At 41.9% G+C, this 27,708-nt stretch overlaps 1 protein-coding gene across 3 annotated transcripts in view; it reads right to left on the bottom strand.

Moving 5' to 3' along the window:
• Positions 1 to 316: 316 nt before the first annotated feature.
• The window catches only part of LOC147683305 (phospholipid scramblase 1-like), a 546,679-nt gene continuing 519,287 nt past the window's right edge, over positions 317 to 27,708 (bottom strand). For all 3 annotated transcript variants that reach the window (XM_086944818.1, XM_086944819.1, XM_086944820.1), the window contains 3 exons: positions 16,480 to 16,641; positions 3,495 to 3,656; positions 317 to 661 (listed from right to left, as the gene is read on the bottom strand). In XM_086944818.1, the coding sequence (XP_086800944.1) occupies positions 626 to 661; positions 3,495 to 3,656; positions 16,480 to 16,641 (360 nt within the window). In that variant the 3' untranslated portion in view covers positions 317 to 625. The remainder of the gene's footprint in view (positions 662 to 3,494; positions 3,657 to 16,479; positions 16,642 to 27,708) is intronic.

Raw genomic sequence — 27,708 nt, 5'->3', positions numbered from 1 at the left:
AAGATCACTGTTTAAGATTCACTATATTTTGTTGGTTAAAAGTGTCACTATATTTGGTTGGTTGAAAAATTAAAACCTATGCACTGCTATATTGAAACTGAAATTTGCAAAACAGCCACTGGAAGATTCCGAGATGGCTGACACAATAAAGGTGACACCTTACTTTAGAAGTTCATTAGCATGGCATTCATGTGTTTTAAATATGTCTAGAATGACTAAAGTTGTATCCATGGAACTCTGTGTGAAATAGAGTCTTACAAACTACCATAAACAAGGAAATGTCACTAGATACATCATCTGAGCAAAATATAAATATACAATAGTTTATTAATAAGGATTTAAGTAATGTCAGTAATTCAAAAGACGGAAATTGTAAAAGTCCAAAAGGTGCAAAAATATATAAATCATTTTTTAACAAAGGTTACTGTCTCATTAAAATAGAATGTTAAAAAAACTTTGTGCAACACAGCAGAATAAAAAGGTAGTATAATAAAAAAAACTGTGACAAATTTGGAAAAAATGAAAAAATATTAATTGTTTTCATATTTCATAATTACTTTAGAAAAATATATATTGATATAATCTGAAAGAAAAATGGTTCTTCTAATAAAGACGCCGAGCTGATTCAATTGTTCTGTGAGTGCTCAAAAAACATGAAGTCCTAGGGAAAAAGAAGATATAAATAGTCAGATTATGTATTTAACAAAATTATATTTATAGGTATCTCATAGGCATACAGTTAGCATCTGTTATCTAAACTAATAATACTTTGTTTGCGTCATTAGTGTTGATAATTCTGAACTATGAACATGATGTCTCCCACATGGTGAAAATAACCAGTTTATATTTTGGAGATTTTATGGTGGTCTTTTGAATTTTTTTGCACAGCGCCAGCCCCATTTAAAGGGTTGTGAACTATCTGAAGGTAATACTCTACAGTTATAATTACTTTGCTGTGCAGGAGTGGCTACAGATATAGGGATGTTTGGAAAATAAAGTCCAATAGTGTTTTGCAATACTACCACTGAACATTGTTAAGTATTTCCCTCCCCACCAGTGGTAGCCACTTGCTGTTTGTATTTTACCAAATCACTGATGATGTAAATGTACATCATCCTTAATGGGTGTTACTACTAAATTATACAAGGAAATATGAGCAATAATCATACTAGAGTACATTTCTCCAAACATTCTGGGTTAATGTTGCACTATATCAGAGTAATGGTTGAGCACCACCTTGTGAGCCGTCTTGGCAAAAACGAGAAGGATATCAAGAAAGCAGAGAACCTTACTAAATGTGGAGCAAAACTTCAGTGGCAGAACCCACAATGCAGGATTTCCTGCGGCCATGTTTAGATCAATCACTATAGTGTTGGAGAGTGTTCAGCCATTTTCTTGTTACTTCAGCCGGTGCCCATTCAGGACAATAGATAATGATCAAATCAGATACCAAAAATCTATATTAATTTGAGTCCAGGTCTTGTACATAATATTGCTTACATAGATGAGGTGAGGCGGGGATGCCATTGCTGAAGAAAGACTAAAAAAGAGTATGGACTCTTTTCATAAAATGGCATCTGCTTCTTGTCCTTTGTATACCAAAGTACAGTGCATAAGTACAAATCACAGACCGAGAGGACATTTCCCCATCCGTGGAACTTAAATGATTCATCAGTATCTAGTTCGTCCTTCTCTGTCCTCAATACCATTAATGTTACTTTTTTGGATAGGGAATAGATGCACTTCAACGGCAATAGCTGTCAGCTTTGGAACTGAAGAAGTAGGTTTCAGTACCAACCTGGACTCAACATCCTCTGACTCTAGGAAGTCACTTAATCTCCCTGTACCTCTAAAAAAAGTGTGATGCAATCTGGTGCTTATGTAAAATGCTTTAATGCCCTTGGGCCAATTTTGCTCTATATAAAACTACCAAAAAAACAGTATACATTTTTCTGTACCTTTAAAAATCATATGAAAAAAATGAACATATTAAAACCCCCTCAACAGCAGAATGAGAAGCCCGGAGACTAGCATGTTTCTCTTCCCAAATAATAATATCCAAACAATAAGAACAGGTAAATTATCTGGCACACACCTTAAGCTTAACTGTTGATGTGTGTACTGCCTAGGAAACCCTCAGGTTTGAAAAAGAACCCTCACTCACCTACCTAGTAGGCGACATGCTTCAACATAGGGTTCCCACCCTGAACGTTTCCAGGGTATGCTATGATGCCTGATTAGGGCAAAGCTGGATTTTTGGGTGAAGTGGTGGTGGTGTGTGAAAGCTGCTCAGGTAAGGTGTGTTTTTAAAATAATTGGGGAACCCTATGATGAAGCGTGTGACCTACTAGGTAGGTGAGTGAGAGTTATTTAGCAAAATCTGGGGGTTTCCTAGTCAGTGCACACACTCATAATTAAGACTAAGGTGTGTGCCTAATAATTTACCTGTTCTTTTTGTTTGAATATCAAAACCATAACATTCTATATCAGATATAGTTGAATTGCGAGGATGATTTGTGATATTAGTGACTTAAAGAAGAGAAAGTGTCTGAAGAGCAGGACATATGTGAAAAGTGGCTTCTTTTCTGGACAACGGATACTGGCCCCTGAGCCTGGGACTGAGGACGGAACTGTGTGTTACTGTGTCAAGTTGGAGTAACAAGACAGCTGTGTCGGGTATTAAGGAAACTTAGATATCCAGAATGAACTATTGTCAGGAATGTGTTTTCTGAAAGAACGAAAGAACGTGTAATATTGCCAACTGTGGGGATAGTATAACAGTTAATACATTTCATGTATTTGATGAAAAAGGAGCTTTTCAAATGTACCACCTAAAGATCCATTCAATTTGCTTTAACCCCTTCTCCTACGCATGACGGAACCATGCTGTCATGAGCCACGGGCTGCGTGTGCTCATGATGGCATGGTTCCAGCATGCTGCGGACGCTCCACCCACGCGGCGCTGATTCCCCGCCTGTGTGGGTGAATTAGTGAGTAGACGGAGTCGTGACAGAACCACACCGTCATGAGCACAGCTCGCCCGTGACTCATGACGGCATGGTTTCATCACTAGCATGGCGGCGCCGCATTCACCCTCCCCCACCCCTCCAGGGCCACAGCAGAATTAGCGATGTGACCAAGGGGTTAAAATATTACTTAACACCAAGTCATTTTTAAGCTCAGTTATGTCTTTTCACATGGACTTCTCATACATCTCTGGGAGGTGTTTACTGTGGACCAGTGATATGGCCAAACCCCAAACTCATTGTGGTGTTCTAGGTTAAAGGGCTTATAGAAGGTTCGAGTAATGTTCTGGAGCTTGGCTGTGCCCAGGTTCTAGAACACTGACAGCATTGGCAGTTGATTGTGAGTCTCCGTCCCATTCAGGCAAAATAAACTCACCTCTTATCTTTACTTTGCATTGGTGGCCTATATTGTTTTCACTCATCTCTGCATGCATTGAAATAAAGTACAATAATAATGTGTGGACTTACTATAAGGAAGCAGGCACCAAACAATGTAGCTTTTGATTTAATATCAAGGTCAAGTGGAAATTGAATCCCAAAGTTGTCAGCATCTGTGAAGGCCTCCCTCAAAAGTCCAGTCCACTGCTTGGATATCTTCCCAACTACAGCTGTTTCATCGAGTGATGTCACCTAGAAGTGTACAGAACAAAGAAAAAGATCAATTAAGTCTAGCTAATACTCACATTTGCAACATCCACATTAAGATTTCCTAAAATAAGTTTCTTTTCTCCTCTCCCAGCATCATTGGCCCATTCTATCTTGCCGTATTTGTTTTGCTTTTCTATACTTTGGGTTGATTCTTTTTTTCCTGTTGATTTTTCTAAACCTCATGCTCCTGTCCTTAATCCACTTTCTCGTAAGAAAAGAGGACTACCCAAGAGGATGGACCGAGGTAAGTTAAAACATTCATGTAAGCAATTATTCCTCCCTTAGAATTATAGGACTTTAAAGCTGCAAAACATACATTTGAAACATGAACAACAAAAAGGTTTGCACAAAAACAATAAAAAAACACATTAAATAATTTAGCAATTACCAAATTATTTCGCTTTTAGACTCTTTCACTTTGCCTAGATAATTTTAATGTTATTTCTGACCTACAGTATGGTGTTAGGCAAGGTAGAGGGACGCTCGACCAATGTATCAATCTGCACCTGGTGGTCGGTAAATAGACACATGCTAAGAAGGGAACCTTGCATATGGCGACCTAACGTCAGCGTTTGACTGTGTAAATGGATCCAAGCTGTGGCTGACTCTCCAGGATCTGGGTCTGGACACAGACCTGATGTCCTTCGTACATGCCACCGATAATAACACCATGGGGCAGTGAGTTTTAATGAGGATGGTGGCCTGACGGACTCCTGGTAGGTCAGGAGAGTGGTCCGGCAGGGATGCATTTTGGCCTCCCTGCTGTTCACACTGTATATTAATATGCTAGGGGACATCCTATCATCCAGTTGTAAAGATATCCCGAGAGCTGGATCTAAGATGATTCCTGCACTCTTGTACTCAGACGATTAGGTCCAGTTTGCCAGGACTTCTGTAGGTCCCCAAAAACTGTTAAATGGTTTTATGGATTCACTTGATTTGGCCACTAATTTTTTGAAATATTACACCATGACAATAGGTACCCGGAAGGTTGTCAGGTCCAGGTTTTTCTGTAAGGGGGCAGAATTAACAAAAGTTTCAACCTTCCCATATCTGGGGGTGCTGTTTGATGACCTGGACTGTGCAAAGATGACATAAAAAGAACATCCTGGCAAGAGCAGCAGGGGCTATTATGGATTTTGCTAAAAGGTTGGGGTCAAAGTCTGTCTCCGCTCTGCTTAAGGTGTACAGAGAAAAATGCATCACTATGGCCACATATGGGTGTGATGTTTGGGGTTATAAAGATGCGGGGACAACCTGGGAGCAGAAAACAAATTCATGCGCAAACTTCTTGCCATTCCCCCCACTATTCCATCGCTCATTTTATAGGAGGAGCTTGGCATGGGGTACATCTCTGACCTCATTGCCGTTGTGCCCCTTCTGCACTGACTGAGAATCTGGGCCTGTCCCACACCTACCTTAAACCAACTTCTCATAGCAGACTGCACTGTACACGAGGGGGCCTTATGCATCCCCTGGTTAAAGTACAATATGGAGCAAATTAAATGGTTAGGCCGCCCGACCTGTATGTCAACCCAAGGACTTTAGGCCTGTCAACTATCAGGGACATCAACCATCAGTTTATGGCCAAAGGACAGGGGCTAAGGGAAGACAAGGAGCTAGCCAAGCCTACTCTGAGAAGGTTTGTTACATTGATATTGAGTCGACAGGTACAGCCTTACTTGTTACTGGTTACTAATGTATATCATCGCTTTGTGTTAACCAGATCATGACTGAATCTGGTATCTTGACTACTAGCTTTTCCCAAAGGCTACATGAAACCTGGTGTTCTAAAGCCGTGTCTCTGCGGCAACTTCTCTGAGCAGGATACATTTTATCTTTTTTGTGTTTTTATGACCCCCTGCGCAAAATGTTTATACTCCAGCTGCTCAGAATTGCTCAATTCACTCAAGTAAGGCGTGCAAATGCTTTCCTCTCCCATGGTCTGTTTTGGGGTCACAAGCTTTTTAACAGGGACCTTAAGACACAGAAAGAGGTTGTCCATGCTGTAGTCAGGCTCTATCAGTTTAATGCGCACTGGGAATTATATCTGCCCCTCTGTGCCCATCATTTCAACCACCCAGTCTGTCTACCAAGCTAATTTCTCATTACCTCTGCACTTTACTTGTTCTATTTTATATTCATTATAGCACTCAGAGCTGGTTTTTAATAATGAGTTGTATCCTTACTTGTCTGTATTGCCTGCGAGAAGTTAGCCTGGCATATGATGTCCACTAGTTCTAGTGGGTACCTTGCACCAGTCTAATCGACCCTTATTGATGGTGGTTGTAAAGTAAACCTTAAAGAAAGCTATCCTAGTGGTAGCATGGACCAGCAGTCATCTGGCTAAGACTTCAAAGAGCGTATTAAGCAAGTTGTTTTACCAATTATAATCCATTGAGTACCAAATGAAAGGACACCACACAAGGTATATATCAAATATATATGTATTTATTCTAAACGCAACCCCTCTGCACTCTTTATGAGGTCAGAGGTAAAAGTACAATACAAGTTACTCAATTAATATACAATAAGTTGCACAGTATTCGTTATGCCCTAGGGGCCTCACAAACCAGATACTAAAATAGTGGTATAAGAGCCACAAAAGAATTAGAAAGCAGGCCTGGGGCCTGTGGAATCGCTGGGGCTACTCTAAACAACCAAAGGTTAGGAAGTAGGAGGCCCATGGCAGACGCTTGCAGTGTCTAAACACAGCCGTGGGTTACCATTGACTTTCTAAGGGAAACAAAGAAGTTACAATTTTACAATTTAAGGACACTTCCGGATGGACTACTATGGAACCCTTTTAAACTAGGACACTTCGAGAGTCAAGACCCACGGGAGCACCGGAGTAATCGTGTTACCTCACCCAGGGAAGTCGGGTGCATAGGTGTCTTTTCGTGTCGGGTTTCGTCGTCGTTTTCAATGGAGAGCCGCAAATAAGAGCTGCAGGCGACCAGAGGAAAAGTGTCCGGGTGGGATCAAGGGTGGATCAAAGATCTGTAGAACCTGAAAGCAGAAGGGACAGAGTCTTTGTCACTTGCCAGTGACCAGGGCGGCGATAGAAAGATGCCACCAGATGTCTGGTGATTTCAGGTAAAGATGTGAAGTTTGTCTCTTCAGCCACGAGGACCAGGAGGTGTCGACGATAACCAGGAGCTGGATTCGAGCTGTCCCACAAAGTATCTAGTTGACTGCAGTATTGGTATCCAGACTGGACCCAACAAGCCTTGGCAAATGCAAACCACGCAGGATGGCGAGATTGGCTTCGGTGCAGACCAGCAAGGTCTGAGGAGCTTCTCCTTTGTAGGGAAGTTTGAGCAAGCCTGGAGCAACCAGGAAAGCAAATTAGATTCAAAAGAAAGTCTTCAGGGGGGCTCACTAGCCAATGGACTAGTAACCGCAAAGACGCGTCAAGCTGAAATGCAAAAGCGGGGCCCATGGGTCACTCTTGGAGTGGGGGCGTCTGAGCTTCAGTGCAAATGGTGCTCGGGTCTGGGGCTTCAAGCACCCTAATGTATGACTTCAAGTTACCTCGTGAAGTGAGTGCAGCTTGCAAAATGCAGAATGTCCAGGAGTTCTGGTCCCACGTCTCTCGTGTCTACCACCGGTCTCAGCGAAGGTCGGGGTCAGGGATGTCTGGAAGTCCATGTCCTGTGTCGCAGATTCTTTAGGATTTGGAAGGAGCCTCAGAAATGCAGACAGGCAAAGTTGCTGTTGGTGCCTGTTTGAACAGGGTGGTCACTCCTTGACCACAAGGGAGATGTTTTCCGTCTTCAAGTTGAAATGGAATGTCGAAGGTCCAGGATTTATGTTTCAAAGTTTCGTCCAGGGTAATCTAAAGTCCTAGTGACTGGGTTCCTATACTTATACTAAGTTTAGGGGCTGGAATACCCTTAAGGTCCCTCCTATGGGTGGACCTGGGAAGGGGGTGGTTAAACCCCTTTCCATTTGTCCAGTCTAGCGCCAAAGCTGGGGCAGAGTGCCCCAGCAACTGGTTTGAACTGGGAAATGCATGGAGCACCTTGTATGCCCCAGGCAGTGTCTGGAAAGCATTCACTGATGCAGCCCTCCCTGCTCCAATACACAAATGCCTTTCTGGGGAGGTGCCAGCATCTCCTTGGACAGGAAACCTATTGTCCAGGCCTCCCCTGCCGGAGTTTCATCCAGCACCAGGAGGTCAGACTCTTGTCTTGTCTGTGGCAGCAGCATCCATTTTGTGTTTAACTTTTAAACGGGTAAACCAGTAACTACATGTCTTCTCCCTCTAGAAGGGTGGAATGCTACCGCGCCACCAGGACTGGTGGAGGGGTAGTATTCCAAAGTGTTTGACACCTTACACAACATGTTTTGATAAAGCCAAACCAAAGTTAGCATTAATCGCAAGGATTATAATGCACTTAAGAGTATATGGTATGGCTATATCATAGAACAGCTATCAGGAGATGGTTTTGAAAGTTGCAGAGGGGCTTAACTCATGCTAGGGCACCCTCTCACATAAAATCAAGCACTCTGCCTCCAGGATTGTTAAGGCCTGCCATAGGAGTGACTTATAGGTGTATTTGTGTCTATATGAATATATAGATATAGGTATACTATATCTAAGTAAGGGATGATTACACCACCTTACCCAGGCTGTGTGAACAGACTTGTGGTATCAGTTTGGAAGGCAAACCAGGGGTGGCACAATACATGCTGCAGCCCCTGGTAGGCCTAGGGTGCACCTATGCCCTGGGTACCTATGGTACACTATACAGAGGCTCACAAGGGTGACCCAGTAACCAATCTGGTAGGTACCTAAAGTACATGGTATCAATTTAGAGAGAGTACAGCTGGGCTGTGGGCCTGATTAGCAGGTCCACAGCCACACTAAAGTAAAAAAAAACAGAGAATCACAGCAAAAAGTGGGGGTAACCATAGGAAGCAGACCCTACTCTCCTACATTGTCGGCTTTAACTATATTCACCTGTGTGATTTGTATTTTTAATTCTACATGTGGAATCTTTTTAACTACTGTATTTTCATCAAATGTTTTTTTTTTTAAAGCTTGCTTTTATGGCTTTTAGTGGCCAAGTAAAGTATCTTTTGACTTGAATTCAGCATTTATAAACTGATGCAATAGTTGATAATGTGAGGACAAAATGGTGTAATAGACCTGGCACTCACTGCAATTGATTGTGATATGGTGAAGGTTAAACATTTTTATTGAAGGTCACAAAGTGGCTAAATAGTTTAGTGTATCATCCAAAATCCACTGATATTTTTATAATCCAATGGTTTTGGAAAGTAACCACTTGAGAGTAATTGATCTTTCGACCCCATAGGCAAAAAGCAATGAAATCATCATCAAGAGGACGTATAGAATCTGGTGATGTTAGCAAAGAAATGTAAAGCACAAAGGCATTTGAGAAGGACGAAACATGAAGCAGTGCGTGCTATAACATTAACATTAATGGGCTTAAAAACAGTTGGCAGATACAATTATCCTGCTGTGATTTGGAGAAAGGTCTGCTCAAAATTAAGGCAAGCCACCCTGTAGAGTGTAAAACAAAAATTCAGTGAGGAAAACTATTGGTAAAATAATTGTTCAAATTGTCAGTAATACAAAAAAGTAGGCCTACCATTCTTACATTCAGGTACTGAAGGGTATGGACTGCTGCTTGCAATGTCTTTCATAATTTTCAAATCAGGTAACAGGGGATCGGCGAACAAGCTGAGCCACCCTGCAGGTAATGAAAAATATAAAGTACTCTATAATCAGTGAAGGACCTGATATAGGCTACTTTGTATTTTACAGGTGTATTTTTCAGATTTAAAACCCTATTTCTCTAAGGAGATCCATTGTTTATGTACATGCCACAATCCCTTCTCTGTCACACAATGCTTCTTTAAATCTCTTTTTGTCTAAAGTTTCTCATCACAAACTTCCAACACATATATATTTAGTTTAGTTATTGAAGGACCACAATCAGGGATGTAAGCACAGGGTGACCATGTGCTTTGCCGGAGGATTGCATTGTAGATGCTGCCTAAAGCAAATTGCATTTTCAGTGGATTTAATAGCATCACAGGACTAGTATCATAGTACAAGTGTTAGTGAGATATTACCATTGTAGAAGGAATATTTTGCATTGACTAGATCTAGACGATGAGTGCAGGTCCTGTTAGTTCTCTGAGAAAGTGGTGTTTGAGGTAGCTCATGAAAGCAGAGCTAAAGTAGTCTCTCTGATATGTATTGGTAGAGCATCCCAGAACTTTGCCACATTTTCAGGAAAAAAGCATTTTAAGGTGAAGATCTTTCTAACTCGATGTGTCCAACTTCAACACAGCCATTACTCTGAAGACTGTTTCTTTTAGAGATCTTAAGTTTAAGTTAAGCTGGTGTATTTTACGCTTGAAAATTATAGGTAAAATGGTCTTTCAGGAGAAGCTAAACTAGAAGTGTGATCCCCTCAAATAATTTGTGTTCAAGCGTAGGTGGGTTGCCTTGAGGGTAGATAGGGGAGATTTGGTAAGGACCTTTGATAACACTTTTCCTTAATCAATACATACCTAGGATTTGGATTGTCAATGTATCATCTTGTTTTGAACATAAACATTTTTCAGATAAACATTGATTGAAAGGAGGAAAAGAAGGGTGACATTATAAGAGGTTAAATCAGAGCTGATATTTTGGGCAAAAGGAACAAGTCGATGTTTCTTTAACACCTTCGCTGCTAAGGCAATTCCCCTCCTGTGCTGGAAATTGCTATTTTCATTGTTTTATGACGAGCTGGGCTCGTCATCAGCACACGACCACTGTGCACCATGACGAGCCCAGCTCGTCATCAGCATCGAAAGGGTTAAGTCATATGTCTTTTGTAGATTTTAAAATGTGAAGCACTGACTTTTAAAAATGCATCAATTCATTAGAGTAAGCGCAATGTTCTTTGCTAAATTTATTTAACCTAATAATAGTTTTCAATATTATACCTTATATTTATTCATTTATAGTATTATTTAGAATGAAAAGACCTCCAGTGTAGTGTCTGGGCTTTACATGAGTAGAATAATAAATACAGTTAAATACATTGAGAAGAGAGGTATATAATGCATTACACACAATTACTGGGTAAAGAAGGAAAGTACATAAAATTAGGACAGAAAATCTATAAGCATAGAAAAAAATAGGGCAGAATGATGAGCAACTACAGAGATGCCCAAAATGAGGAAAATAAAACCCCACTGTCTACTATGAGAGTAAAGCATTAGGAGGACCTAGATGAGAGACGTCTCCCAAGCTAGAGGCATTTCTGGTCCTTTGGCCTTTTTTGAATGGTACATAGGAATTAGAAACAAAGAGATCAGGATGCAAGAGAACACCACATTCTTCAGACTCAGCCTGAAAAAGTTACTGCCATGGTGAAGTGTGTGAATTGTCACTCAATGTATGTGAATATTTGCCATTCTTTTTTTTTTTGCAACATATTTTTATTGAGGTGTCAAAGTTTGACAGTTATAGTTGGAAGCATACTGCATCACTGATTGACATATTGTATATGCCTTTATACTGAGTTCAAAAGCAACTGTTTACCATCATTCAACATAGTGAAATCAGAAATAACCAAAGATGAAAAGAACAAGTGTGGAATGAGACATTCTAGACAATCAGTCTGTTAGGGCTAATTACGAGTTTCAGCAGTACAGTAGTGGTGCAGGAGTGGCCAGTGTGCCACTGCCGCACCCCAGACCGCCGACACTCACTGCTGCCTGCCTGCCAGATTACACTTTAAAGTGGTCTGACGGAAGGCTGGCATGGCGGTCCCTCTTTCAAAGGCAGCGGTGCCTTTGAAAAAGGCGCCGCAATGGGACCGTACAACAAGGTTCATGCACTGCACGGACTTGAAAGTCCATTCTGTGCAGGAACTGTTGTACATGCGCACAGGAGGGCACATTTTATGCCCCCCGGTGGGCATTCACATGCCGAGGGAGCCCTGTAGGGAACTCTTTGCTTCCTCTCTGCCACAGTGTACATGGAGGAGGAACGTCCATGACACCGTCGGTGGAGAAGAAACTTTTAAAATGCTTGGCAGGACCACAGCGGTCCTATTAAGTATACTGTGGCATCTGACTGACACAAATCCAACAGGGAACATCAGTTCCCTGGTGGCAGAGGCGTTCTAGAGTGGTCTGACCACCCAACTTGTAATGGGGCAGTTGGACCGCCGGTGTGAAGGTGGCTTGATCACCACTGCGAGTCTAACGGTCTTCAACCCACCAGACTTGTAATCAGGGCCTTAGTGTTACATAGTGTGAGGTGATAAGCTTGTATTGGAATCCAAATGTGGATAGGTAAACCTATTTATAGTAGCAGTATAAATTAGCATATGTGTCTCAGCCACCTGTCAGTGCGGGGATAGAGTGTATCAGTGATGAAGAGGAGGTGTGCCTCAGAATGATGTGGAGTATAAGTTACAGGGAAAGGAGGAAGAAAAGAGTGGCCACTCAGTAAGAGATGTGTGTTGAAAGTGGTCAACCTGATTATTTGATGAATTTTATTGATGTGTTTTAAAAATCTACACACTGGAGAGTTGCCATCCAGTGCCCAGTATGTGTGCTGTGGCCCCTAAAACATGCTGAATTTGTCTAATTTGTGAACGTCGATTCAAGGTTTGTATAAGGCCCTAGTATATGGTGCAGAAAATAATCCTATGGCATAGCAAATTTAATGTCACCTGTGAACTGCAGCACTTATTGTGCCATGCACTTTTGTAACAAGGAAAACTTGGCTTTAGGCCTACTATTGTAGACTGACTGCTGCAGTGTAAAACTTGCAGTGTGACCTGTTAAAATACCCCTTTTAATAGATAAAAAAACTCCAATATAAAGGTCAACCCTATGTAATCATTGTAGTTCAAAAGGTAGGGCACATAGTATTTAAAAGTGGGGCAGGTATCAAATGTTACCTTGTCCCTTGTGATAAGGCTCTACGAACTATTTTCTCTGTGTCAGACCTAGCTGTCCCACGTAGACATCCAGAGCACAGATTATAATGCTGATAATTTAACTCTTCAATGGGGCCAGCTAGAAAAATAATGAAACCAGATTTTAAATACATTTTAAGGAAGCATAACTTTGCGAAACATTCCCTTTACCTGCTTGAACTGTTAATAGGCTAATAAGCAGTAGCCTCTGCTTACTCTAAGCCTCTGCTCAGCCTGAGAAGCGGTGTGAAAGGGGTGTGAAATTTCTCCCAGGACCACTGAGTGGGCTGACCTGAATGTGCTGAATGACTCCTCTATGCTCAATAGAATATGCAGGGTGGGGACTGTGGACATTTGATTGAGACCACAGCGTCACATCCTACCTGACAGGTTTGTTCAACCACTTGAAACACTTAAAAGGGAGAGAACAGGATGGTAGGACAATTCTTGTTTAACTTCTGTCTGGTTGATAAAGATCCCTGCTTTTGTCCTACCAGACGTCTTTGTCTAGGTTGGTCATGGATACAGTGCCAGCTTCAAACTGGATTTTGTTGTTAGTTGTGGATGAACACTGGTGATTAACATAGTCCACCCTCCCCCTGAGCCAAATTTACAAATTTAGGCTGACTGAAGACTTCAGTCATCATGGCACTGCCCTGGCACTATGCATTCTGTGCTTGTTTGCATTCTGGTAATCAGGAACAATTGCAAAAATCGGTAGGTCATGGCTTGGGAACATTCACTCCATTGGTCAAATAGACAAAAGGAGTGGCTCTAAGGAGTGCATTAGAGTGTCTCTCACACCCATGCTGATGAACCCCATAAATCTGGACCCTTACCTAGCCTTGCTCAGAACACTGCTGACTTGTTAAAGGATACCAGACAGACTGAACCAGCTACTCTTGGCTTCTGTGACCCCTAAGTAGATACTGAGGAGGTAGGACCCTTTTCCTTATGAAATCCAAGTTCAGAAAGATTTCCAAGGATCATAAGGCTAATCCCCTTGGTGCCTTCAGAAACCTAAAAAAGCTGAACAGGACATGTCTGTGGAGAATCTGAAATGACCAGTCTCAACTAGAACTGGACTGGGCTTTGTTGTTGCCATTTTTCTGACACCCAAGAGTATCTAAGTGCTCACCCTGATATCGTTGGGGAGGCATTGGTAGTGTACTCCTTGTTTAGGCACCAAAAGAAATGTGAAAACGTTTTCACAACTTTTGCTTCAGATCTTCAAGGGGAGTGATGCAAAAAGTATCCAACCAGATTTTCATGTTTGCCCCTCATGGAGAAGAGTTTTCCCTCAGAAAAAGGAGAGTCCTTTTCCGATTGGGGAATGTTTTTCAAACATACCTACTTCCAGACCCTAGCAGGACAATCCATTTGCTATATCCAACTCATACTCCATTACAGTCTATCTCAAATCTTGCCTAGCCCCAGTCTTTCTTGACTATTGACTACCATTGGCGTTCTAAGCATATTCGACTATATTCACTTGAGTCTTTAAATATTCATATCTATGGTTCCCCTTTTCGGATTTTTGTCGTTTTGGGTCGTTTTGACTTTCTCTATGTTAATAAATTGTAAGGGGATTTTTATTGTATTTTATTTTTGATTCTTGCGCTGTGTGGGTACTTGTAAATCCTTCATCATTTTTCTCTTATTTAAGCCTGTTTGCTCTGAGCCATCAGTACCTGGGGTTGAGCTCAGGTTTACATTACTGAAACCTTTGATTGGACCTAACAGGATAGTGGCTTTATTGCTTCGGGTGGACACCAATCCACCCCAGCTAATAAACTACTTTCTCACAAGTGGATATTGTTAGACAGATTTTGTAAGTAAGTGGTGCAAGCATTTCTTTTATAGAACAAAATTATTGTCTGCCTGAGCTATTTATCAAGGTGGTTTAGGTCGTCTTTCATCATTCTTCTTGGGCATATTCAGTAGAAACATGTCCCAGTTTGTCATCCGAACTCAAGCTCCTTTTTGCTTTTGCTATTTGTTCCAATGTTCCCATATAGGTGGGTTATTTCCTTTCCAATTCTGCATTAATAATCTCTTTGTTAAACTAAGCGCTATCTATAAACCTAATTTGATATTTGCACTTTTTCAGGTGGGGCAAGAGGCCAAATAGGAAGGCTTCTGGAGAGTCGTTTTCTTGTTACTTTTATTTGCTTGCTTCCTAGTCGATGGCTTCGTTTTCTCTTCTTGTGTTTGTCCCTCATGTGAAGAATAGCTTCTTTGCCAGCCTTTTGATAGCATGACTAGTATTCTGCTTACATTGAGGTAACTTTTTTCAGTTTATTTCTGCACTCCATGATAGTCAAATCACATCCACATGCTTCAGGTTTCTCTCACCTCCACCAGCTTGCCTGTTGCAACTCTTCACCCCATCTTTTTTTGTTTGCGTATTAGTCATTCTCTCACCGTAAGCTCCTCTATTGACTCCTCACGCATCTCACTGCAGTGTTCAATTTTAAAAACATTTTATTTTCGATTTTCTTGGAGGGCCTTGCAGTTGCTGTTTGCTGCCAAGCAGCTTCATTTTTTAAAACTCTTTCATTCACGTTTAAATAGTTTTTAATTTAATGTACCCTTCCAAGTAGCGTCTACCATCTTGGAGCTGTTAATCAACAATCAACAAATGTTAGACACCTCATACTTTATATGTGTGCTTGTATATATCATCACACTAGGCTGTGATAGCGTCATTAAACATTCATGTGCATGCTAGTTTTTAATTCTTTTTTCTCTTTTTACCAATTCTGTACAAAAACATTGTCAAAATGAATAGGTTGAAAAAGAGAGACCTACTGGCTTTGAAGCTGCTTGCTGTAAACTAAAGTTGGTGTTTAATTTTCTTGTAATTTCTCTTTGAGATTTGAATGAGTTTAAGCTCTTGAGAAAAATATATACTAAACCACACAGTAATAGAAGGCATAGTCTATGAATGCAACAGTCATTGTTCAGTTTTTCAATAATATCATGCTGCCAATTTTTTTTCAGGAGGTTGTAACAAAATTCCTGGTTCAGCAGGACAGTAAATAAGCAATCTATACTTTTGCCCCACTTTACCTCACTTTATGGCAGCTCAAAGTCTTGATAAATATACCCTGAAGAATCCACATTGAGGCCTTATTTATATCCTAGGACTTGCTGCTTGCTTCTCCAAACCAGACAATGGAGGCTTCTCTGCTAAAGTGGAGGAGCGTCGCCACACTGCTTTTTGCAGTGAAAAAATAAGGAAAAATAAAATGATAATAACTTGCGTTATCATCATTTTAGTTGTTCCTTTTTTGGAATCTCAGAGGGGTGTGTAGATCTACTCTGCTCTCAGAGCATGGGGAAGAGTGGTGGCCACTATGTAAGAGTGCATCAATGTTTGACTGGTCCTCTTGCCCTGCCAAACATTCAGGCACACTTTAAATGTTCTCCATGCATGCTGCATTACAGACTGCATGGAGAACATACCCAGGGTCCTATTCCCTGGCTGAGCACCGAACCACGGTGTTCAAACCAATCACAACACTGCACTGCAGCACTGTGACCGGCATTAGGGAGACTGGGAGCTCAGGCACTCCCCGCTTCCACACAAGACGCCAGGAAAAGGACAGAGGAGAAGCTGCCACAGCCAGCCAGCCAGCCAGCCGGCAGGTAAGTGTTTTTTTCTAACCTTCCTCTCCCTCTCCTGCCTTTTCCACCCCACTGCTGCTTTCCAGTAGCAACTGCCACTGAATACAGATGATCCACCATGGATGAAACAAGTCATAAAAAGACATTCATGGGATAAGAAAACGTTGCATGCTCAGTTTTGAAAGATGTAAGTGTTTCTAAATATAACAAACCAGAAAATCCACATCAGAACAGCAGCTACAAGCAACACACGGGCCATTAATTTTCAAAACTCCTTCTCTCTTCTCATTCAACACAGTAAACTTCGGCAGACAGATGTGCCAATTCTCAACAACATAGCCAATCGTTGTTCCAGGAGGTGCCTCCACTTGTAGCTGGTGGGGGAAAAGTAATAGAGAAAATGGCGTCAGCAACAACCAAGTAATACACCAAACAAAATACAACTCCACAAAGACATAGTTTCTTAGGCCATTAATTACATCTAGACTAGTCGTAGTTAATAGGTCACAGTGCACTAAAGAATTATTCATTTCAGGATAAAGTAACACAAACCAATTCAGAGTTGATTATGAGTGGGGAAAACTGTTATCTTGAGTTTTTCTAATTCTATTGAGAAAATGGGGTTTCTAAATAATAATGTCAACTGGTCAAGTATTGCTATCCAGTCTTTTGTCTATGTCAATACTTGTTTGTTAGGAAGCATAATTTACAATGATGTTGTATCAATGCACATGCCTTTACAATGCATATATATATTCATTGAAAAACCCATAGGTTTCAGGGATGTTATAGTTAGCTGGATATTTCACTCATACAAAACCATTGAAATTCCTCCGTTATAGTTAGTTGTACTAACTGTAATTCGCATGCCCGCAATCCACTAGTGATGATGTCACATATTACATCATTCATGACATGGTCTGTGACATCACTGATGACATCACTGATGACATCTCAAATTACATCACTGATGACATCATCCAGTGAATGTGGTTTGGTTTGTTATTTAAATATGTATTATATATACACAAATGTGCATTGAAGAATCAGTGGATATATAAATATCCGGATAGAGGATTTAGTAGCAGTGTGATTGATTGTTTATTTGAGTAATTTATAGTGTCTCACTAAATATATTGGATAGTGACTAAACTGTGTGAATATATGTATTACATGGTCAGTAGTTGTGTAAACGGCTGCACCAGTTGGTTACTAGCTAAGTGAAAATCTATATTAGTTATTGATTAGTTAACTGACTATTTGCGTGGGAGAGTGAATGTGTGTGTGGTTCGGTGGGGGATCTGTGATTGCCCAAAGATAAGTGAATAGTTAATTCAGTAGGTATATGACGTTAAGACTACATGTTATAATAGTTGTTTGGATGAGTGAATATCTTTATGAGTGTGGTGATGAGCAAATATATTTCTCAAGGGTACATGTCCAACAAGTAGAAAAAATAAAAAGCAGTGTATGTGACAGTTGTATATAAATAAGTATACATAAAACTCATTGATTGCATGAGTGACTGTATAGATTACTGTATACTTGTAATAGTGATTTCATAACACACTAAGTATGAGTTACTATCTATATGAAAAAATAAAGTGATATTTGTATAAGTGTGTAGCTGAGTAAATGTAAATATGATACATTGTTTGCAAAAGTGAATAGGATGACTGCATAACTGAATAGGATGTGTGCTGGTGTGTAATGTCAATATAGTTGTATAAGTATATTTGATAGTGTTCTATTGATCATTGACAACATGTATGAGTGAATCTACAGGTAATTAATTAGATGTGCGTGTAGATCCAGGAATCAATGAGTGGGTTTTTAGATACTTGTATTGCTGTGTCAATGGATTCAAATATGGTACTCTGTATTTTACATTGAGTGATGAAAGGTTATAGAAGTGTATGATAAGGTGTATCTGATTGTCACATGGATGATGTCATCAGTGATGTCATCACTGATGTCATTTGAGATGTCATCAGTGATGTCACTGACCATGAATGATATACTATGTGACATCATCACCAGTGGATTGCGGGTGCGCGAGTTACAGTTAGTACAACTAACTATAACAGAGGAATTTCAATGGTTTTGTATGAGTGAAATGTCCAGCTAACTAGAACACCCCTGAATCCTATGTGTTTTTTCAATGAATTTCTAGTGTTGTTTAAATGATAATTCCTAACTATAACCTGCTTGAAACCTATGTTTTTTTCAGTGAATTTCTAAGGTTTATTAAATGATAATTCCTAACTAGAACCTGCCTGAAACCTATTGTTTTTTCAGTGAATTTCAAAGGTTTTTTAAATGCTAATTTCTAATTATAATGTTCATTAGGCATATCTGTTTTTTCTTTCTTTTTTAATTATCATCCCAATCTCAACCTAGTAAAAACTGCAAATATCACCATTCTCCAATTGAATCCTTCCACCAACAAAATCGCCACAAACCACTACAAAAACAGGCAATAGCTCCACTTACCAGTCAACATTTAACTGGTGTAAGGTTGTTGACTAGCTACTGCATGAATTACACCTAACTCACACCCATGTTTAAAGACGAATATGTGATAGAGGTACTAATCATGCACCTCTGACACACAACAACATCACAACACCCAGCGCCACCACCTCCACAACCACCCCCCTGATCCCCCTCCCCCACTACCTCAGAGGCAGCGCAAAACAGGACAACGGACCTTCCCAAGATGCTATATCCTCTCAAACGTACAATAGCTGAATGTTCAGAGATGTGGCAACCAAATATGTATAAGGGAGTAAATTTGCACATCAACAATAATTTACAGTGTACTAAAGATATGCTAAAGACAACTCACTATAGAAACAAAAAACTTTTCCATGTGAAAATATAGTATTGATACCTGTAGTGCACTGCATAGTGGACGCAACAATATTTTCTCAGACTCTGGGGAATATTTCGGTCATGTGTTGTCCTCCCCCCACCTTGAAGCATAAGCGGAGTGGGCTGTTCCAACGTACGCAACTCCAGTGTAAGACTATAAATAATTAGGCTACGCCTGGGGCGTGATTCATTTCTGCAAAGAGAAAAGACTCTACCACAGTGAAGGTCCTCACCCTTCCATGTGGTTGCCGCCATGACCACGTGCCTCCTCGATACAGGCCCATTCCGAACTCAACGCCACAGCACCGCAGACTTATGTCTGTATCGACTCCTGCCTTTGATCTACACTGCGGACAGCAGGGTTTACAACTTGAATTAAGCTTTTGATCTACACTACGGACAAAATTGAATCAAGCCTTGCTTTATTTAATGCAGAGACAATTGTACTATATGTCTTCCGATTTTGTAAAAGGATGTGACAAAAAGCATTCATCTATAACTGTGCTGACTACTGCCTTCGATCTACACTGCGGACAGCAGGGTTTACAACTTGAATTCAGCATTGCATCTACACTACGGACAGCATTGAAGTTAGCCTTGATGTATGTAAGGCAGAGACAATTTTGTTAAATGATGCTACAAAAAACATTCCTCCATGTCTGTACTGAGTACTGCCTTCAAATGTACACTGCGATCAACAGAGTTCACCACTTGATACCAGAAGCGCTTCAGCACTACAACAACATTAAATTAATTCTCGCTTTATTTAAAGCACAGACAATTTGTTCTGTGTCCTCAGATTTTGTTAAAGTATGTGACAAAAAAGCGTTCCTCGATGTTTGTGTCGACTACTGCCTTCGATCTACACTCCGGACAGTAGGGAATTCACCCTTGATTTATTTCATGCAGAGACAATTGTACTGTATGTGTTCATATTTTTTTAAAATAAGAGACAAAAATCGTTTGTCCATATCTGTGCTGACTACTGCTTTTAATCTACAGTGCGGACAGCAGGGTTCACAACTTGAATTCTGCTTTGGATCTACACTACGGACAGCATGAAATTCAATCTTGATTTATATAAGGCTCAGATAATTGTACTGTATGTCTTCAGATTTTTTTAAAGGATGCAACAAAAAACATTCCTCAATGTCTGTACTGACTACTGCCTTTGATCGACATTGTAAGGCCTCACGATTCAGGTGGAGTGGTGATTGCACATGACGCATTCCAATAGGCAAGAGACATTGTACCAGTGCGACCCGCCTGAACCACGAATCATTGCATGGTGCGCACACACTGAGTTCTTCAGGTACCACTAACTCACTGGACCACAAGTCATCTCCCTGTGGCCTTATTAAGGCAGAATTCACTAGGCAAAAAACATTGCTCCCTGTGCGGACCCCTGGACCACGCATAATTGCAGGCTACGTACAAGCTCAGCGCCAAAGATACTACTAACTCAGTGCACCATAAATCACCGCAAAAGAAGAGTGAACAGTTTTATGTCACAGTCAGGCATACTAACACTTTTAAATAGAATGTATGCAGAATTCAATCAACAAAAGACATTACTCCAATTACTGTGTTTCCCCCCTCCCTCGACCACGCATTATCGCAGGGTACGTACACGCTAAACACCAGGCGTACTACTAACTCAGTACACCATAAATAATCACCACAAGGCTTTATTAAGGCAAAATTCAGTATCCAAAAAACATTACCCCCAGTGCGGCCTGCCCAGACCACGCACCTCAAGGATCCTTGCTCAGCCCCACCCTCTTCAACGTCTACATGAGCCCCCTCGCAGCCATCGCACGCCAACACAACCTTAACATCATCTCATACGCCGACGACACCCAGCTGATCCTCTCCCTCACCAACGACCCGGCCAACGCCAGAGCCAGCCTACACGAGGGAATGAAAGACGTTGCCGAATGGATGAAGAACAGCCGCCTGAAGCTGAACTCAGAAAAGACGGAAGTCCTCATCCTGGGATCATCCCCCTACGCCTGGGACGACTCCTGGTGCCCCCCTGCTCTGGGCACCACCCCAAGCCAACGGACCACGCACGAAACCTGGGCTTCATCCTAGACTCCGCCCTCGCAATAACCAGACAAGTCAACGCCGTATCGTCATCCTGCTTCAACACCCTGCGCATGCTCCGTAAGATCTTCCGATGGATCCCCACCGAAACCAGGAAGACGGTCACCCAGGCACTCGTCACCAGCCAAATGGACTACGGGAACACCCTCTACGCGGGAACCACTGCCAAACTACAGAAAAGACTTCAACGCATACAGAACGCCTCCGCACGACTCGTCCTGGACATCCCCCGCTACAACCACATCTCCGCCCACCTGAGAGACCTGCACTGGCTCCCCGTCAGCAAGAGGATCACGTTCAGACTCCTCACCCACGCACACAAAGCTCTCCACGACCTGGGCCCCAAATACCTCAACAACCGCCTCACTTTCTAAACGCCCACCCGCCAGCTTCGATTGACCAGCCTCGCCCTCGCCACCGTACCACGCATCCGCAGAGCCACCGCCGGAGGAAGATCCTTCTCCTACCTGGCGGCCAAGACATGGAACTCCCTCCTAATCCACCTACGGCTGACTCAGGACCATCTCTCCTTCAGGAAGCAACTCAAGACCTGGCTTTTCGAGCAGTAACGGACCCCCCCAGCGCTTTGAGACCTTTCCGGGTGAGTAGCGCGCTTTACAAATTGTTCTGATTGATTGATTGATCATCGCAGTTTACGTACACACTCAGTCCCAAAGGTACTATTAACTCAGTGCACAATAATTCATCGCCACATGGCCGTATTCAGGCAGAATTCAACTGACTCTTCATTCATTATTTGCAGAGTGCAGTACCAAACAAAGTAAAATGTCTATCAAACCCCATACAATATCCCTTTAGTAGCCTTTCTTCTTAAACCTCTTTTATATCAGTTCTAGGTTTAGTTGAAAAACTATATTCACGCTGCAAGTGCAAAGGCACACTCAATGGCAGTCTACACTGCGAACAAAACAGGTCACAACTTGAACTATAATGTCCCTGAAACATACACATTTCAACAATGTATTCCATAGATTTTTCATCTTTTATTTCAATCGTGATTACAGATAAAGCAGTCCAGCCTAGGATCTACACTGCGAACAGCGGGTTTTACAACTTGAATTCAGCTCTGTATCTACACTACAGACAGTAGGGAATTTAGCCTTGATTTATTTAAGGCAGAGACAAAAAACACTCTTGTAGCACTGCTAGTATGCGCAAGCACCTTTAATCCCTGCAGCCTGTGAACTATGCTCACAAAGAATGTAGAAAACAGTGCCAAAATGTATCTCCACCAACGGCAATACCAAGTACCTCTGGGGCATCACCTTTAAAATTGCCACCAGACATACGTTCTAGGCGTGGGCGGTAAATTCCGTTCCGTTCACGGAATTTGTGGAATTTGGGTAATTTCGCGTTCCGCAGAGCACGCGAAATTGCCCAAAATTCTGTGTTCCGCGACTTCGTGACATTTTTTGCTTGTTCGCGATCACAAAATGCGTGTTCGTGAGATATTTCCCCCTAGCACGCAAACAACGATTGCTAACAGTAAAAAAGCTTTGCGAACAAGCAATTCCGCGTGCTCGCAGAATTTCTGCGTGTTCGCAGAGATTTTTTACAGTTTCACGGAGATTTGCATAAAGCGATTACGCAAATTCCGCCCACCCCTAATACGTTCCCATTTCGAGAAAGTTGGAATGCACTGAGTGAAATCCAATTGTTTAATTTGTATGGGGAGCAATCAGTAGACATAGTTTGCAGAGCAATTGATAACCATTGATGGTAGTTTTATTTTTTCCCCCTCAAAGTTCATGCAGTCCAGTATGCAACAGTCAATTCTTTGAGTACAGACTACTCGAACCACGCATCCGCGCAGAGTGAGCACACGCTGAGCACCAGACGTACCACTAACCATAAATAATCGCCCGTGGCCTTATTAAGGCAAAATTCAGTTGCCAAAAGACATTCTTCATCGCAGGCTCCACACAAACCGATCCTACCTTAGTGCACCACAACTCATGATCCCTTTACGATAGAATCTTCTGTGTAATATTTCACATGTAGTGCTCCCACCTTTGTACAGCAGAAGTCATAAACCATTTATGATTGAATAGCTGTTTATGATATCATGATTACTATTCTACTTGTTACCAACAGCAACGTAATAAAATGGAGTTGAGCACACGTCCTCGTACCCTCTTCAACTATCTATCTGTGTCTGTGTACTTATTATGTTTGTAAAATGCTGCTCCTGCGCTCTACCATATTATATTGTGCTGTAAACAGCGTATGCAACCATCTTACCTCTGCCAATAACAAAAACTTTGATTATATAACTTTCTCTCGCTCATTCTACAAATACAAGCGTACAAAGTGGATCATTACAATAATGCAAAGAAACTGTATGGTCAATTTATAAGTGTGTGCTATTTATTGTTTTTTTCTTTTTTTAGCATATTTATATAGAGCAAAGTCGACCCAAAACTATATCAACAATTTTCATGAGCACCGCATTTATATGACATTTTCAGGCACGTGTAGGTTACGTCATTACTCTACAATAACAGGATGTGAACGCAACTCCGAGGCTCGAACACTGATTTCCAGAACAAAGTTCGACAGTATACCTGAATGACCACATACGTAAATATATTATCTGGCCTTCATGTGCCAAAAACTGCAACCTAAACCTTTCACAGCCATGTCTTACTACAGCTACAACACTCCACTGAATGAACAACAAACATTCATATTCGCAGAAATGTGTCATGTTCACCATCTTTTATGTGTACAACTACGGATGAATATAAGGTCAATGATACCCGTACCTTTCATGTTAGCCATATTGTGGGACTTTACAGACATATTGACACATTTAGGTGTAAGACCCGGGTGATGGCAGCACTACAACATGGACACCCAAATCATATAGCTCATGATGGAACCACGCCCATAGCTCCGGAGTCACCGTTCACAGCCTCTCGCAGCACTGGCATACTTCAGGCCAGCCCACTCAGCTCACGCTTACAGGAAAACACAACAACGCTACATGACCCAGATTTCTATTGTAGTGATTTCTTACTTCCAGGTCTAGTTGTCTAAACAGCACACACACACTCCCTCATGGCTGGTATACACCCACACCACACCCATCCAGCACATACGTCCCTACACATGTGACCCTACCAATAAGAAGACGGGGAACATGTACTCTACGCTATTTTAGCATTGCTCCCATCGCAAGCGCTGAGATAGTCCGTCTTAGTGGTTCGGACGCCTCATGTAGGCCAGGACCACCGATAAGGGGGGTCCACCACTACGCGCATGGCCCCTTTGGTCATTGAGTTAGTGGTACTGCAAGAATTGAGCGGGTGAGCAACCTGCGATGATGAGGGGAGCACAAGTATGTCCTTAACCATAGCGACATCAAAACTCAGCACGATATGTGAGACTTCTTGGTGGCAGAGCGGGACTGCATGATGTAGAAGGCGCCCTGTCCACGAAAAGGTGAGCAGTGAGGCCTGGTCGCACAGGGGAGGAGTACATGGGGTGCAGCAGACTGGATACAAAAAGGCGATGCAGCGATTTAGGCGTACGCAGTCCTATATACCGTATCTTATTGTATTTGTATTTTATTTTCCAATAGCAGGAAAGTGTTTATAGTCGGTCAAATGTCCGTCCCTTGTGATGATTGAAACCACGTGTATCACTGCACACCACTTGCTTTCACAACCGGATGGAAAACATTACGAGTCAACTAATTGTTCACAAATCGAAGCCTATTAAACAAGTTGGAACTGTACAAATAGTTGTATTTTTAATGCGGGAGGAAAGGTGTGTGAAAGGGTGATGTAATTCTACTCCACATTAAGATAGTGACCATTACCAATTATAACATCTTTCTTTTACTATCTTTTAGATGTAGAACTTCAGGGTGCATTATGCCCATGCACGTGGTGAAAGACACACCGGTGACAGAAAGTTGAGCTGTGAATATTCTTTCCAGTCACTCTCTCACTTCCTCTCTCCTTTAATAAAGAAATGACGCACAATGTTATCTTCCTTTTTATCTAACAGGTTGTGTTTCACAAATTGGCGTCCCCCTCAACACCTCAAAAGCTCAATGTTTGAGGATTCTGCGATGATGCGTGGCCATCATAAAAACGTCTGAGAAGGCTGCTTCGACACGTGGTGCCCCCTCTTTGAATCACGCCAATAGCACAAGGTGAGCAAAGTAGCTTGTTTCTGAAGCAACCAGAAGTCACCTGTGTGCAGAGAGAGTGGGTACTGTGCAGCAGCTTGACTGCGTAGGAATGTACAATTACCTCCGGGCAGTGAGAATGGATAAGTTGGAACAGTCTGAGTGAGCAAGAAAAGGCACTCACCTCCGGACTCTGGGAGTCAATGGGGTGCAACAGTCTGGGTACGCAGTAATGAGAACTCACCACTATGCAGTGGAAGTGCATGGGGTATAGCACTCTGGGAGAAAAAGAGCGCACAGACACCACCTTGAAGTGCAAGTTGATGTAATACAGTATCCTGAATGTCCAAAGACATAAAAGTCACCTGTGTGCAGAGAGAGTGGGTACTGTGCAGCAGCTTGACTGCGTAGGAATGTACAATTACCTCCGGGTAGTGAGAATGGATAGGTTGGTACCGTCTGAGTGAGCAAGAAAAGGCACTCAACTCCGGACTCTGGGAGTCAATGGGGTGCAACAGTCTGGGTACGCAGTAATGAGAACTCACCACTATGCAGTGGTAGTGCATGGGGTATAGTACTCTGGGAGAAAAAGAGCGCACAGACGCCACCTTGCAGTGCAAGTTGATGTAATACAGTATCCTGAATGTCCAAAGACATAAAGCAGAAATATACTTGTGCAGTTGTATGTACTCTGCTATTACTAACTCTATACTACCTTTCAGATCACTAACCTTGAGGGTGCACCACGAACCGGCACATGCTTGGACACACAACGGACACACAACGGAAGCAAAAAGGTGAGCTACCAAGATTTTCTCCAGTATTAACACTACCTCTCTTGCTCCAACTACTACTTTCTCTCTCTCACACTTTTAATGTCATTTGTTCTGTCTTTCTCTCTCTCCCTCTCTCTCACATTGTTTCTCTTTCTCTTTTCAAGCTATGGACGCTGCTGTCCACTCTGCTGATAAATAAATCAATGCTGAATTTAATACAGTCTGCGGTGTAGAACCAAAGCAAAATTCAAGTAGTGAACTCTGTTCGCCACAGTGTTTACACAAGGTAAGCAGAGCGACCTAGATACACAATGCCTCCAATTAAATGCGTTCGCAATAAACAATATTATCCTGCATAATGTCTTGAGCGCTCACCTAATTCTGTCTCATCTCTGAATCATTTTAAACACCTGTTGGTCCGTACTGTAAATCTAACGCAGTAGGTGTCATGACCCACGGAGGTGGGCAGTCTCGAACACTGCCTTGAGACGTTTTCTTCTTGATGGAAACTACAGTTCCCATGATCCTAGGTACTGCGTGCGACGCCTCTGGACGATGACGTCACACGCGGAAGCTTCAATACGGAGCGGGGGAACGACAGCGCCTTGCCGTTGATTCTGAATGCGAATCGAACACACGGTCTCCTCGAGTTTCCAGCGTATCCTTTGAGTGTGGCTTAGTTCTGTTATCTGTTCCCTTGAGCGCTCCGCTCGAGCATTCCGCTCTCTGCATCGGAGCTATTGTTTTGAGTTCAGTGGAGCTCTCGGCTGAGGCTTCGCTCCCGAGTCTCCGCTGAGGCTTGGTTCAGTGACTGCTTTCTGTGGCATTTCAGCTGGACTTTCCCGTTTGGAGAGCAATATTGTATCTGGGTGGTATTTCTCCCCGGATCTGTACCTTAGACTGTGTTTCTGCGATTGTTAAGATCTATCTACAGAGCTGAGACACTTTTGCCAAAAAACCCTCGAGCCCATTGGGGTTTTGACTATAGTATATCTACTGTAGTAGAAGATACTGTGCATAATATTTACGGAGTGACTTTGAGTACATCGGAGGTGCTCAATCTGGACTATTGGGTCATACAAGTTATACTGAAGAAGTATTCAGCATTCTTTGTTCTTTGGGCTCAAGCATATTTAAAGACAAGTGTTCATAAGTTGGAACTTCCAACTTTATCCGCTACCAGTACTAGTATACAGGTGATGTTAAACCAGAGGTCTACTACTGTGGGTATTGGAGACTAACGATTGTTTTCTATCTTGTGAATTTATTACAACAGGGGTTAATGAGCTTCGCCTGGCTGGCTAATTACCATTTGCCCTCTGTTGAAGCCATAGATGTTATTACAGTTGGTACGTGTATGTCACAACAGATGTTATTAGGTCATGTGCATTAGATCAGAAAGATAACATCAAGGTTCTTGTATTCTAGATCTGTGATATGTGTTCTACAAATCTGATTGCCAGGCAAAGCCAACCGTTTCCTCCCTCCAGGTAATAAGCCTTAAAATATCTCTAGCTAGTGGGGAA

Source organism: Lissotriton vulgaris, chromosome 11 (genome assembly GCF_964263255.1).
Source record: "Lissotriton vulgaris chromosome 11, aLisVul1.2, whole genome shotgun sequence".
In the NCBI taxonomy this organism is placed as follows: domain Eukaryota; kingdom Metazoa; phylum Chordata; class Amphibia; order Caudata; family Salamandridae; genus Lissotriton; species Lissotriton vulgaris.
This window is presented reverse-complemented; position numbering and strand designations above follow the sequence as displayed.